Source organism: Lissotriton helveticus, chromosome 2_2 (genome assembly GCF_964261635.1).
Source record: "Lissotriton helveticus chromosome 2_2, aLisHel1.1, whole genome shotgun sequence".
In the NCBI taxonomy this organism is placed as follows: Eukaryota; Metazoa; Chordata; class Amphibia; order Caudata; family Salamandridae; genus Lissotriton; species Lissotriton helveticus.
The window spans coordinates 472035286-472048161 of record NC_136060.1 but is presented as its reverse complement, the minus strand read 5'-3'; the positions used below and the strand labels follow the sequence as shown (position 1 = coordinate 472048161).

The 12876-nt window shown below is 52.3% G+C and overlaps 1 protein-coding gene across 3 annotated transcripts in view; it reads left to right on the top strand.

The window, feature by feature from the left end:
* The window catches only part of DNAAF9 (dynein axonemal assembly factor 9), a 548844-nt gene that overhangs the window by 486174 nt on the left and 49794 nt on the right, over positions 1-12876 (top strand). For all 3 annotated transcript variants that reach the window (XM_078678718.1, XM_078678720.1, XM_078678719.1), the window contains exon 34: positions 6842-7044. In XM_078678718.1, coding sequence (XP_078534844.1) covers positions 6842-7044 — 203 coding nt within the window. The remainder of the gene's footprint in view (positions 1-6841; positions 7045-12876) is intronic.

The window sequence follows — 12876 nt, the reverse complement described above, 5'->3', positions numbered from 1 at the left end:
GGGTCTGAGGGTAGGGCAATGGCCCAGTCGGTTGCATTGCGCCGCCATGCATGGCTGCGTGATAGTCGTTTTCCTGACAATGTTAGGGACGTTCTTCTGGATTTGCCATTCAATGGCGTGGACCTTTTTGACTGTCATGCTGATCTGAAAGAGACACATTAGTGATAGATTCTTTACATTAGAATATCCCCAGGTGTCAGACTGAATCAGGAACGTTTTTCTGCTTAGCAGTACATCTGCGCGCCAGTAGGTGGCGTCCTGGGGCTCCGCGTCCGTCACTGGCGTCGTAGGCGCCAAGATGACATCACGAAGAGTACTTAGGCGCCACCCATGCACGCTGACGTCAGTTCTTTCTTTTTCCGCGCCGAAAGCGCAGATCCGGATGGAGCAACTACCTGGGTCATTTTTTGACCACTTTTTTGAAACTTTTTGTCTCCTCTTTTCTCCTGGTGCACGTAGGGATGCCCAGCTTTAAGTCTTGTGGGTCGTGCCACCGTAATATGTCGGTGGCAGACCCCCATGATGTCTGCCTCAACTGCCTGGAGCATGACCACAATTCCCGGGATTGTCGGAACTGCTGTGCCATGACCCCGAAGGCGTAATGGGAGCGACGCCGGAAGTTGCTGGAAGTTCGGCACTCCTCCTACCGCCGCTCTGGGTCTAGGGGCCGTTCGCGAGATTGCTCACAGGACCGGATCCGTCACTCCTCGGACTCTTAAGTCTTCACCTTCGGATTCCGGTAAGCGACGCCATAAGAAGAAGTCGAAGAAGTGCGTTCGCTCTCCGACGTCCCTCCGTCACTCCCCGTAGACGGATGTGGGGGACAGGGGCTCCGCCCCCGCGACTCCTCCAGAGCCTGGGAGTCTCACGGCCTACCCGCTATACCTGGGTCTGTCGGCGACTCCTGAACAGGTGCAAGAGTTTCTTGCTGCCATGGACCGCCTGTTTAGGCCTCGGTCCCCCGCCGGCGTGCCAGCGGGCCACGTGGTCCTGTGTCCAGATCCTGTTGGCCCGGCAGCACCGCCTCTGGCACCAGCCCCAGAGCCACTGGATCTAGCGCCCTCGGCTCTGGCCCAGGCGCCACAACGTGCAGCACCCCTGGCTCCGCCATAGGCGCCGCACTGGGTGCCGTTTCTCCCGCCACTGCCCCGGTTCTCGGACCATTTTGTTCCGACCTGGGATCCGCATTGGGATACGGCCCGGGCCGGCGCCGCTTGCCCCCTCTCCGGCCTGGCCCTGCCCCCACGGCCAGCTCCAGTTCCTCCGGAGCTGGATGAGGATTGGGACGGCTCCGAGGACCCCCTTGCGCGGCAGTGTGACTCCAAGCAGGATTAGGTGGATGACCTTCAAGATGCGGGTGAACTTGATGTGTCTTCTGATCTGGGGTTTGCCTCCCCTCCGCCTACTATCGAGGAAGGCGCTTCCTATACTATGGTGCTGCGTGGAGCCACGGAGGCTCTCCATATTGACCTCCCTACGGTGGCCCTTAAGACCAATCTCCTTACGGAAGTGCTCCATGCGACGTCTACTTCATCGGAGCCACTGCTCCCTTTCAATGAAGCCCTTACCGAAGTTCTCTTGGGTACTTGGTTGCGGCCGGCCTCGGGGGCACCGGTGGATAAGAACGTCACTCGGCATCGTCGCCCGGCGCCCGGTGATCCTGCCTTCTTGACCACTCACCCCACGCCTCAGAGCCTGGTCATTCAGGCCTCGACATCGCAGAGTGACTTTCCCTCGGCTCCACCAGATAAGGACTCTAAGAGGCTCGACCAATATGGCAAGAGGTTGTTCTCCTCAGCCAGTTTGGGGTTGAGGTCGGTTAATACCGCCTGCTTATTGGGTCGTTACTACCACACGGTGTGGGATTCAGTGGCAGAGGTTCTGCTTCCGTGCTCTGAGGAGGTCCAGGCTGTACTTTCCCAAGCGATTGCGGAGGGTAAGGATGCAGTGAAGTTTGTCATTAGGTGTGGTCTGGACATCGCTGATTCGCTGGGCAGGGCGATTTCCATGATTGTGGCGTTGCGGCGCCATGCCTGGTTACGGTCTACCGGGTTTTCGCCTGATGTCCAGAGCTCGCTAATGGACACGCCTTTTGATGGCTCCTGCCTCTTTGGCGTCAAGGCTGACAATGCCCTGGAGCGCTTTAAAGACTCGCTGGCCACGGCCAAGTCTTTGGGTCTTTCCACGAAGAGCCCTGCCACGTCTGGGATTCGTTCCTTTCGTGGCCAGGGTAAGAACACCCAGGCACTCTCCTCTACTAAACCTGTGCAGAACCAGCCCCAGCGTGGCCGCGGATGTGGCTTCCGCAGGGGCTGGTCTGGTAACCAGCGAGAGGGTCTGTCTACCTCCACCCCCGCTGCTTCCGCCTCTAAGCCTTCATAATCCGAGCTTCAGGGAGCACCCCACGCCGGTGGGTGGCAGGGTACAACACCACCTCCACCACTGGCGCGAAATTACCTCGGACAAGTGGGTGCTGCAGATAATCTGCCATGGTTACTCGCTCCCCTTTCTGTCCCCCCTCTCCAGCCATGCCACCTCGGTTCCACCAGCTGTCGGGGAATCATTTGGCCCTTCTCCGTTAGGAGGTCTCTGCTCTCCTGGCCAAAGGGGCTATTGAGTGCGTTCCGGATCAGGAAATAGGCAGTGGTTGTTATTTTCCACTACTTCCTGGTCCCCAAGAAGGACAAGGGGGGCCTGCGCCCCATCTTGGACCTCCGGGACGTAATCGTTTTCTCCGACAGGAGAAGTTCAAGATGCTGACTCTGGCTCAGTTACTGGCTGCCCTGGATCCTGGAGACTGGATGGTGGCGTTGAACTTGCAGGATGCCTATTTTCACATCCCCGTCCTGCCGGCCCACCGGCGCTATATGCGATTCACGGTAGGCCAGGAGCATTTTCAGTTTGTTGTGCTCCCCTTCGGCCCTACCAGTGCCCCTTGGGTGTTCACGAAGGTGATGGCTGTGGTCGCGGCTCATCTGCGCAGGTCAGGGATGTCAGTCTTCCCCTACCTCGACGACTGGCTGTTGAAGGTGGGCTCACCCCAGGCAGTCATCACCCACCTCCAGAATACTGCTGATCTCCTGCATTTGCTGGGGTTCTCCATCAACGTGCTGAAGTCTCACCTGAGTCCCTCTCAGAAGCTCCCTTTCATCGGAGCAGTTCTGGATTCGGCGCTGTTTCGGGTTTATCCTCCTGAGCAGCGAGTCCATGATATTCAGGCTATGATTCTGCTCTTTCAGCCTCTATCCCGGGTTTCAGTCAGGATGACCCTCCGGGTCCTAGGCCTGATGGCCTACTGCATCCTGCTGTTGTTGACACATGCAAGGTGGCGTATGCGGGCTCTGCAGTAGGACCTGAAGTTCCAGTGGGCACAGCATCAGGGCAACCTGTCCAATCACATCCAGATCTCGGAGGGCACTGCACGAGGGTTGTAGTGGTGGCTCACGAATCCCGATTGGGTCAGTGGCAGATCCCTCTCCCTCCCTCAACTGGAGCACACAGTGGTGACTGATGCGCCCCTCCTGGGATGGGGAGGCCACATGGGAGAGGCAGAGATCGGAGGCTTCTGGTCTCCGGCGGAATCCCGGCTCCATATCAACCTTCTGGAGCTGGGGGCGATCCGACTTGCACTGAAGGCATTCCTTCCCTATGTCCGGGGAAGTGTGGTGCAGGTGTTCACGGACAACACCACCACCATGTGGTATTGTAACAAGCAGGGCGGGGTGGGGTCCTGGACCCTTTGTCAGGAGGCTCTGCGCCTCTGGACATGGCTGGAACCTTGGTGGTTCAACACTTGGCAGGTTCACAGAACGAGGTCGGACGAACTCAGCCGCAGGTTCATGATGGATCACGAATGTCGTCTTCACTCGGACGTGCTGCAAGGTCTCTTTCAACAGTGGGGAGAGCCTTGGTTAGATCTATTCGCTCCCGAAGAGAACGCACAATATTCTCAGTTCTGCGCTTTGGAATTCCCAAGGGGGCACTCGCTCAGAGACGCTTTTCTTCGCGAGTGGAGCTGCGGTCTGTTGTACACCTTTCCGTCTACACCCCTTCTGGCCAGTGCGCTGAAGAAGATCAGGCACGAACGGGCCTAAGTGATTTTTGTGGCTCCAGACTGGGCTCGAAGAGTTTGGTATCCTGAGCTACTCAGTATAAGCATCGATCCCCCGATCCGTCTGCCTCTTCGTGGGGATCTTCTGTAGCAGCAGTGGGGGACGGTCCTCTACCCGAACCTGTCCAGCCTCCACCTCCATGCGTGGAGATTGAGCGGCGGCAGTTGACATCTTTCGATCTTCCTCCTGAAGTCTGTGATGTCATTCTGGCAGCCAGGCGTCCCTCCACCAAAACGGTATACCCCTGTAGGTGGAGCAGATTTGTGGCATGGTGTACAGCAAAGGCTGTGGATCCCCTTTCTGCCCCTCTTTCTGAGGTTCTTCTGTTCCTTCTCTCTTTAGCCCAGCAGGGCTCTGCTCTCGACACTATCAAAGTTTATCTTTCGGCCAACTCTGCCTTTCTTTGGCTTCCAGATCAGCCTTCTCTTTTTATGTCCCCAGTTGTTAACCGTTTTCTTAAAGGCATTACGCATACGTTTCCACCAGTACCCTTCATAATGCCTCAGTTGGACTTGAATCTTGTCTTGACTTTTCTGATGTGCTCTCCCTTTGAGCCCATTCATAACAGTCCCTTGCGTCTTCTTACTCTGAAGACGGCTTTCTTGGTAGCTATCACCTCTGCCAGGAGAGTGAGTGAGCTCCAGGCTCTTTCTTCCAAACCTCCTTTCCTTTCTGTTCCAAGATGGTTCTGAGGACCCATCCTTCTTTCTTGCCAAAGGTTGTCACGCCCTTCCACATTGGGCAGACCATCACTTTGCCTACCTTCTTTCCACCTCCGCATCCTTCAAGGGAAGAGGAGAGGCTCTACCGTCTGGACCCAAAACGTGCGCTCGCAATCTTTCTGCAGCGTACACAGCAGTTCCGGGTGGATGGTCATCTCTTTGTTGGCTAGGTGGGCACCAAAAAAGGTCGGGCAGTGCACAAAAGGTCGGGCAGTGCACAAACGGACCATCTCCTGGTGGGTCGTTCTGTGCATTAAAGCATGTTACTCCTTGGGCAAGAAGGAGCCTCCTGTGGGGCTGCGTGCCCATTCGACCAGGGCAACTGCAGTCACTACTGCCTTGGGACGCGGTGTCCCCTTGCAGGATATTTGTCAGGCAGCAACGTGGGCCTTGCTGCACACGTTTACCAAGCACTACTGCCTTGACAGTCAGGTCCGGAGAGACGGCTTCTTTGGCCGTTCTGTGGTCCGTGACTTTCTGGTGTAATCCTGTTCGCAGACCCTCCACTGTGGTTGATATTGCTGGGGTATCTATTCTAAGGTAAGGAATCAATCACTAACGTGTCTCTTTCAGATGCACAAGTTACTTACTTGTGTAACAATATATCTGTAAGAGACATTCGTTAGTGATAGATTCCTTACCACCCCGTCCATCCTCCCCGTTCTGCGAACTGATTACTAGGGTTAAGGTCATCCCCTTTTAGGGCCCTATTTTTATGCACCAATTGTCAGTATCTTGCATGGCTCTACGTTCCGGCGCGGAATAGTTGAGTACAGTACTGACGGCAGCGCGCATGGGTGGCGCGTAAGTACTCTCCGTGATGTCATCTCGGCACCTACAATGCCAGTGACGGATGCGGAGGTGCAGGACGCCACCTACAGGCGCACAGAGGTACTGCTAAGCAGAAAAACTTTCCTGATCCAGCCTGACGCCTGAGGATATTCTAAGGTAAGGATTCGATCACTAACTAATGTCTCTTACATATATATTGTTACACAAGTAAGTAACTTGTGCTTTGTGGGCTGTTCTTAAATTAAGTAATTTTTAATATCATGACTTAAACATATTGGCAGAGCCAATATCTCTGGCTAAACACTTACAAGGTCGCAATGGCGAGACCGATTGCATTGCAAATGCTTGTTTGCAACTGCCATGTATCTTGCACTAGAATGAACCCACTTGGAGAGGTCTCTCTTTTTCAGATTCAGGTCGGGATGGTATATCGTTTAAAATGGTTCTTTGATGGGGCTAATGTTTAGGGTAGTGTGCTGCCAACCTGTCCCTGTAATGGTAAGGTGGAACAATCCCGGTTACATTTTATGCTTTTCTATGGCTTTGTTTGCAAGTTTTTGCAACTTTGTCTTAAACCCCCACTGAAAAAGTTAGTCTTTCAGAAATGCAGGGTGGCTTTAACCTTCCTACAAATATTAAATATCCCTGATATTTGCTATAGCCTATGTTTATTCCTTAAGATTGCTAGTCGTAGCAGACAATCAATGGAGGGGAGCTAGTTGGGTAGCTGAGACGCCTAGGGGAAAGTTCCATACTCTTTTAATATTGTAATATATTATTTGCGATAGAATGATGCAATTTAAATATTTTTAGCTATTTTTAATGAACCAAGTATATTTATGATGCTCTGGGAATTTTATGTTTAATTGTATTGTTTTATTTTTTGCTTTTATAATCTTTTTACGATCGAATAAAAATGTATATTGATTGATTGAATTCTTTTTGAAAGTTTAATCATCATTTATGATGTCCTTAACACATGGTCAATTGATTTTTCTTGTTCTATGCATGATATTTAGTAATATATCTTAATTATTGGATCTGCTACTTCACTCAATTTAAAAGCCATTCTGATTGTTCCCAGATCTTCTTCTGATGGAACAACTCTTTTAATGCTGATTATTAGCAAAAATAGCTGTTATATGGCACATTATTTGATATATTCACACTCTGTAGATCCATTCTGCATTTTAAAGTATTTCTTCCTTCGGCTAGATTCGGAGAAGATGTTTGAAGTCTGCCATAACACCATATCAAATGCCTTGAGCTTTGTTCCCATACATATTGGACCTACTCCTCCCCCTGATTCAAGAAGCAATCTGCGGGATAATATTCAGGAGGAATGCTGTCTTGTGTTCATCGGCTGTGTTCTTAAAGAAGAAGAATTAAAGGATTGGCTCAGGCAATGTGCAAAGCAGGTTTGGGCGAGTTAACATATATTTTTGTTAGTGGCTAAGAAAGGCTGTTGTTTAACACTTGTTGAATTTTGCCATGCTATTCTTCATGTATGATCCACGCATTTTATTAATTCCCTTTAATGTAATTTGCTTGGGAAGAACCATTGTAAAGAAACACAAAGTAATGGTTAAAAAATCATTTTTAATTCTCTCTCATTATTGACTACTACTTCCAATGAACAATTAGTCCCACTCTTGTCACCTAGAACATACCTCTGTTTGGCTTCTGTGTACGGTGCAACTTTTTCTTTTTAATGCAATAAAATGTGTTTTCCTTCAGATAGCCATAATTCTTAAAAAAAACATCATATTAAAGGTACTTGGTTTATACTTAACACCATCCGAAGCAATCCTAGTATCTGAAAGAGACAATTTGTTATAGATCCAAGAGCCAACCCCAACCTCTCCTCATTCCGGAGACAGCTCAAAACATTCCTCTTCAGCTCCCCTCAATAATGCTTTGCCAGTCTTCCTGCTCCATCTCCCCCCTCTGTTGGTTCCTAGCACTTGGACGCCCCCGGGCAGCAACCGCGCTCTATAAATCCACATACAAATACAAATACAAATACAGATCCCTTACCTTTAGAATTACCCCCATGCGTCAGACTGGATCCAGATAATTTTTCATCGCAGTACCCCTGCTCGTCGAAAGGTGGTGTTGGTCGGCTCCATGTTTGTCGTTGGCGTTGTGGTCACCAGGATGATGTTGTGGCAGCTACTTAGATGGCGCACTCGTGCACTGATGTCAGTTCCTTATCCAGCCCGCGCAGATCCGGAGAGAGCAGTAGCTCCAGTCACTTTTTTACGACTTTTGTCGACACCGTTTTTGAGTCTATCGACTCTTGGTGCACGTTAGAGATGCCCGGTTTCAAGGCTTGCGGTTCCTGCCGAAAGCTGATGTTGGTGACGGATCCGCACTGCATGTGCCTGTGATGCCTGGATCGCGACCACAATCCCAAGTTGTGTTCCGACTGCCGGACCATGAATCCGAAGTCTTTGCGGGAGCAGTCCTGAAAGCTTCTCGAGGCCCGGCAGTCTGGTCCGCGCCATTCAAGGTCCCGGTCACGCGGAAGGTCGAGGGACCGGTCGCGAAGCCACCACTGCCTCTCGTCTTCGAAGTCTTCCCACTCCTCAGGTAAGTCGAAGCACAAGAAGAAGTCGAAGAAGCATCGTCGCTTTTTGACTTCTCCCCGTCTGTCGGCCGATGCGATGAGGGATTCGGGTGGTACCCCTCCTGTGACTCCACGTGCTGAGCCCGAAGGGTCAGCTCAAAGTTTCCCTCCCTTTCTGGGACCGGGAGCAACACCTGCCCAGCTTCGAAGCTTTTACGAAGCAATGCATGCCATCTTTGGGAAGCCCGACTATGCTGCCGTGCCTTCGGGCCCCGTGGACTCGGCTGGGGGCCCTGGGCCTTCAATGCCGGCGGTTCCGGCACCACAGGGTCCCTTTCGATTCAGGCCTGAATCCGGATCGGCGCTTGTTGACCTCATAAAAACACCCCTGGCGCCGATTCCACCGGCACCACTCAGCAGCCAACACCAGTTTTGTCCCCAGCCGACGTCAACCCCGGCCTCCACCCGACGTGGACACTGAGCTGGACATACATCGACCGATGCCGGATCCGGCACAGACAGGTGCTATTGTACCCCTGTTCTACCCTGGTTCTTTCATGCCAGTGTACCAAAGAACAAAGCTTTAGGCCAGATTGGCAACCAGAAGAGGGTGAGGAGGACTGGGAGGGGTCTGGAGACCCTTTAACTGACCAGTTGGAGTATGAACCGAACTGGAGAGAGGAGTTGGGGTAAGCCAGTGGTCTGGATACCTCCATAGACCTTGGCATGTTGTCTCCTCCTAACGTGGCTACGGAGGAGGGAGCTTCTTACGCAGTGGTGTTGTGTAGGGCGGTCAAGGCTCTCAACCTCGAGCTACCTACGGTGGCCGTCAGGACTAACCTCCTGATAGAGGTGCTTCCACCGGCAGCGAGCTCTTCGGAGCCCCTGCTACCGTTTAATGAAGCCCTAACTGACATCCTTTTGGGCACCTGTTCCAGGCCCAACACAGGTGCTCCTGTGGATAGGATGATTGCCCAACGCCACCGCTCGGCTCCGGGCGACCACACTTTCCTCTCCCAACACCCCACCCCTGAGAGCTTGGTGGTCCAAGCCTCAATGCCCAAAGGCACATTCCCTACCGCACCACCTGATAGGGAATACAAAAACCTAGACTATCTTGGGAAGAAGATGTTTCCTTCCTCCAGCTTGGGACTACGGTACGTAAACACTGCATGTCTGTTGGGCCGTTACACCCACTCTGTGTAGGATACAGTAGCGCAGGTGCTGCCCCAGTGCCCGAAGGAGGCTCGGGCCCTTCTGTCCCATGCAGTCGCCAAGGGGAGAGACACAGTCAAGTTTACCATAAGATGTGGACTGGACACGGCCTACTCGCTAGGCAGGACGATTTCAACGTCGGTAGCCCTTCGACGCTCCTTCTGGCTAAGGTCGACTGTTTTTTTCCCGGGATGTCCAAGCTACCTTAATGGACATGCCCTTTGATGGCCGTCGCCTGTTCAGCGACAAAGCAGACCGCACGCTAAAGCGCTTAAAGGACTCTCGGGCTACGGCCAAGTCCTTGGGCCTCTCCAGCATCTCCCCTGCGCAGTCTGCTTTTCGCCCCTTTCGTGGCTACGGAAGGGGTGCCCCACCACGTTCCACCCAGAGCCACAGGCCTGCGCAAGCTGTTCGGCCCCTGCGCGGCCGGGGACATGGGACCCACCGTCGTGGGTCTGGGTGCCAGCAAGTGGGCCAGTCCACCACTGCCCACTCTGCAGCAGCCTCCAAACCCTCCTAGTCCCACCTTTCAAGGCCACCAATCGCCAGTGGGCAGAAGGATTCACCATTACCTCCCCCATGGTGCACCATCGCGTCAGACAGGTGGAAAGCATTCCTTCCCTCTGTCTGGGGAAGAGTAGTGCAGATGTTCAGGGACAATACCACAGCCATGTGGTACTGCAACAAACAAGGCGGGATGGGGTCGTGGACCCTATGTCAGGAGGCCCTGCGTCTCTGTACATGGCTGGAACATCACGGCATATGCCTGGTGGTTCAACACCTGGCAGGTTCACTGAACACCAGGGCAGACGAACTCAGCCGCAGGTGCATGATGGGTCACGAATGGCGTCTTCACTCGGAGGTGGTGCGAGGTCTCATTCAGCAGTGGGGGAGCCTTGATTAGATCTATTTGCCACCGAAGAGAACGCGCCATGTCAGCAATTCTGCGCGTTGGAATTTCCAAGGCGGCACTTGCTAGGCAGCGCTTTTCATCGCAAGTGGAGTTGCGGTCTTCTGTACTCCTTTCTGCCTATACCACTTCTGCCCAGAGTGCTGAAGAAGATCAAGCGCAACTGGGCCTAAGTCATTCTTGTGGCTCCTGATTGGGCACAAAGAGTCTGGTATCCCGAGCTGCTCAACATAGCCATCAATCCCCCGATCCGACTGCCTCTTCGGGAGGATCTTCTGTCGCAGCGGCTGGGGACGGTCCTCCATCCAAACCTGTCCAGCCTCCACCTCCTTGCGTGGAGATTGAGCGGCAGGAGTTGACGTCATTTGACTTGCCTCCCTAAGTTTGTGATGTAATCTTGGCAGCCAGGCGTCCCTTCACTAAGACAGTATACGCCTACAGATGGAATAAAGTTGTGGCATGGTGCACAGCAAAGGCTGTGGATCCTCTTTCTGCCCCTCTTTCTGAGGTTCTCTTGTTCCTCTTGTCTTTGGCCCAGCAGGGCTTTGCTCGTAGCGCTGTGGATCCTCTTTCTGCCCCTCTTTCTGAGGTTCTCTTGTTCCTCTTGTCTTTGGCCCAGAAGGGCTTTGCTCATAGCACTCTTAAGGGCTACCTCTTGGCATTTCAACCGTCTTCAGGCTTCCTGATCAGCCTTCTCTTTTCAAGTCCCCTGTTGTAAATAGATGTTCGAGGCATGTGGGCTGCTGAATTCATATCTTAGCATAGATCGCCGCCTAGTGTTGGGTCCAGATGTTTGCACCTTGTTGTCTTGGAAGAGTCTTCGAAGTATCACGAGATAGGTGACTCCTCCCCTGGACTACAGTGCGCATGGGCATCTTCTCCATCCTCAGATTGTTTTTCTCCGCCATTGGGATCGGATGCTATTCCTCATCTCCAACTTCGGAACCAAAAGTTTTCAACTTTCTAAAGCCAGAAGGCCTTCTACCTGGACGGTATTGTTCTCGTTCGGTACCCCTTGACTCAATAATACTTTCCATCTCAATCCGGTCGTTGACACGGGCCGTTGGGCCTTTTCGATGCCACGTGGGCCTCCTGCCGATGGAAAGGACCCCGTATAAAAAATGCCCACAATCTCACTCCAAATTCCCACATACTGACAAACATACAGTATGCAACAAGTGCCTGTCTCGGGAGCACAACGAGGAAAACTGTCCAGCTTGTGCTCAGTTACGGTCGAAGAAAACTATCCGGAACTGAAGGGCCGCTAGACAAGAGATGCAGCGGCGGGCACCGGAACCGGAGAACATTTTCGACGACGAACATGAACTCCCAGAAGCGGCGGACTCCGACCTAGAAATCGTCACCATAGAGGACCAGTCGGACTCCGATGACGAGATCACACCGGGGCAAACCGTGAGTACCAAAGCCCCGACCCCGCTTCCACCTCAAGACAAGGCTCTGGTCGAAGAATCGCCTAAAGGCCTTAGCCGAGACTGACAGACTCCTTCAGAGGCCCCGCCTTCCGGCTTGGCTCCGAAGACCATACCCAAGCCTTCTGATAACCCAGGAACGAGAAACACTCTTCCCAAGAAGGCCGTCGAACCTAAAAGGGTTGTCGAGCCAAAGAAGGTCATCGATCCAAAAAAGGGCGTCGAACCAAAGAGGGTCGTCGATCTGGAAAAAAAACATCGACCCGAAAAAGGCCGTCGAGCATAAAAAAGGTGTCGATCTAAAGAAAGCAGATCAGACAAAAAAGCCTGTTGACCCGAAGAAGGCTGTCGAGTCTACAAAGATCCTCGAGTCAAAAGGGGTCGTTGAGCCCAAAAAACACATCAAACCTAAAAAGGCTATCAAACCGAAAAAAACGGTCGATCCGAAAAAGGTCGTCGAACCAAAGAAGGTCGCCGAGCCAAAAAAGGCAGTACAGCCAACAAAAGACGTCGAACCAAAAAGAGTCGTCGACCCAAAAAAGGTCCCTGACCCAAAAACAGCAGTCGAGCTGAAAAAAGCTCCACAGCCTAAGGCCCTCGAGCCAAAGAGTCACCACAAAGCGACCAAGCCAAAAACATCGGTGCCAAAGCCACGGACAGTTGAGGAAGAACTTTTCCATCCTGATCCAGTGAGCGCAGAACAACCTAAACTGTATATAGACCCTGAAACAGGACATGTAACAGTTTATAAGAGGAAGAAAAGATCACTGGACACTGACACTTCTTCTCCTGTTCCTCCAAAGAAAAAAGACTTTGGAACATCTCCTTCAAGGCCATTTACTCCTCATCCTTTCATTCCTGGCATGCCTTATGTGCCTTACTCTCCTACACCTTCAGGTTATGATGAGACAGGAAACATGGGGAAAGATCCTCAGGATCCTTTTGTAGAACCCGAAGATCAGGATATCCAAGATAACACATGGAGTGACCATAATGATCCCTATGATACATATGATCCACAACCCATCCGACACCTCTACATATCCTACAAAGCCGCCTCCTACTGACGACACCATTATTTTTAACCAGCTAGTGGATAGGACAGCTAAGTATCATGGTGTAGACA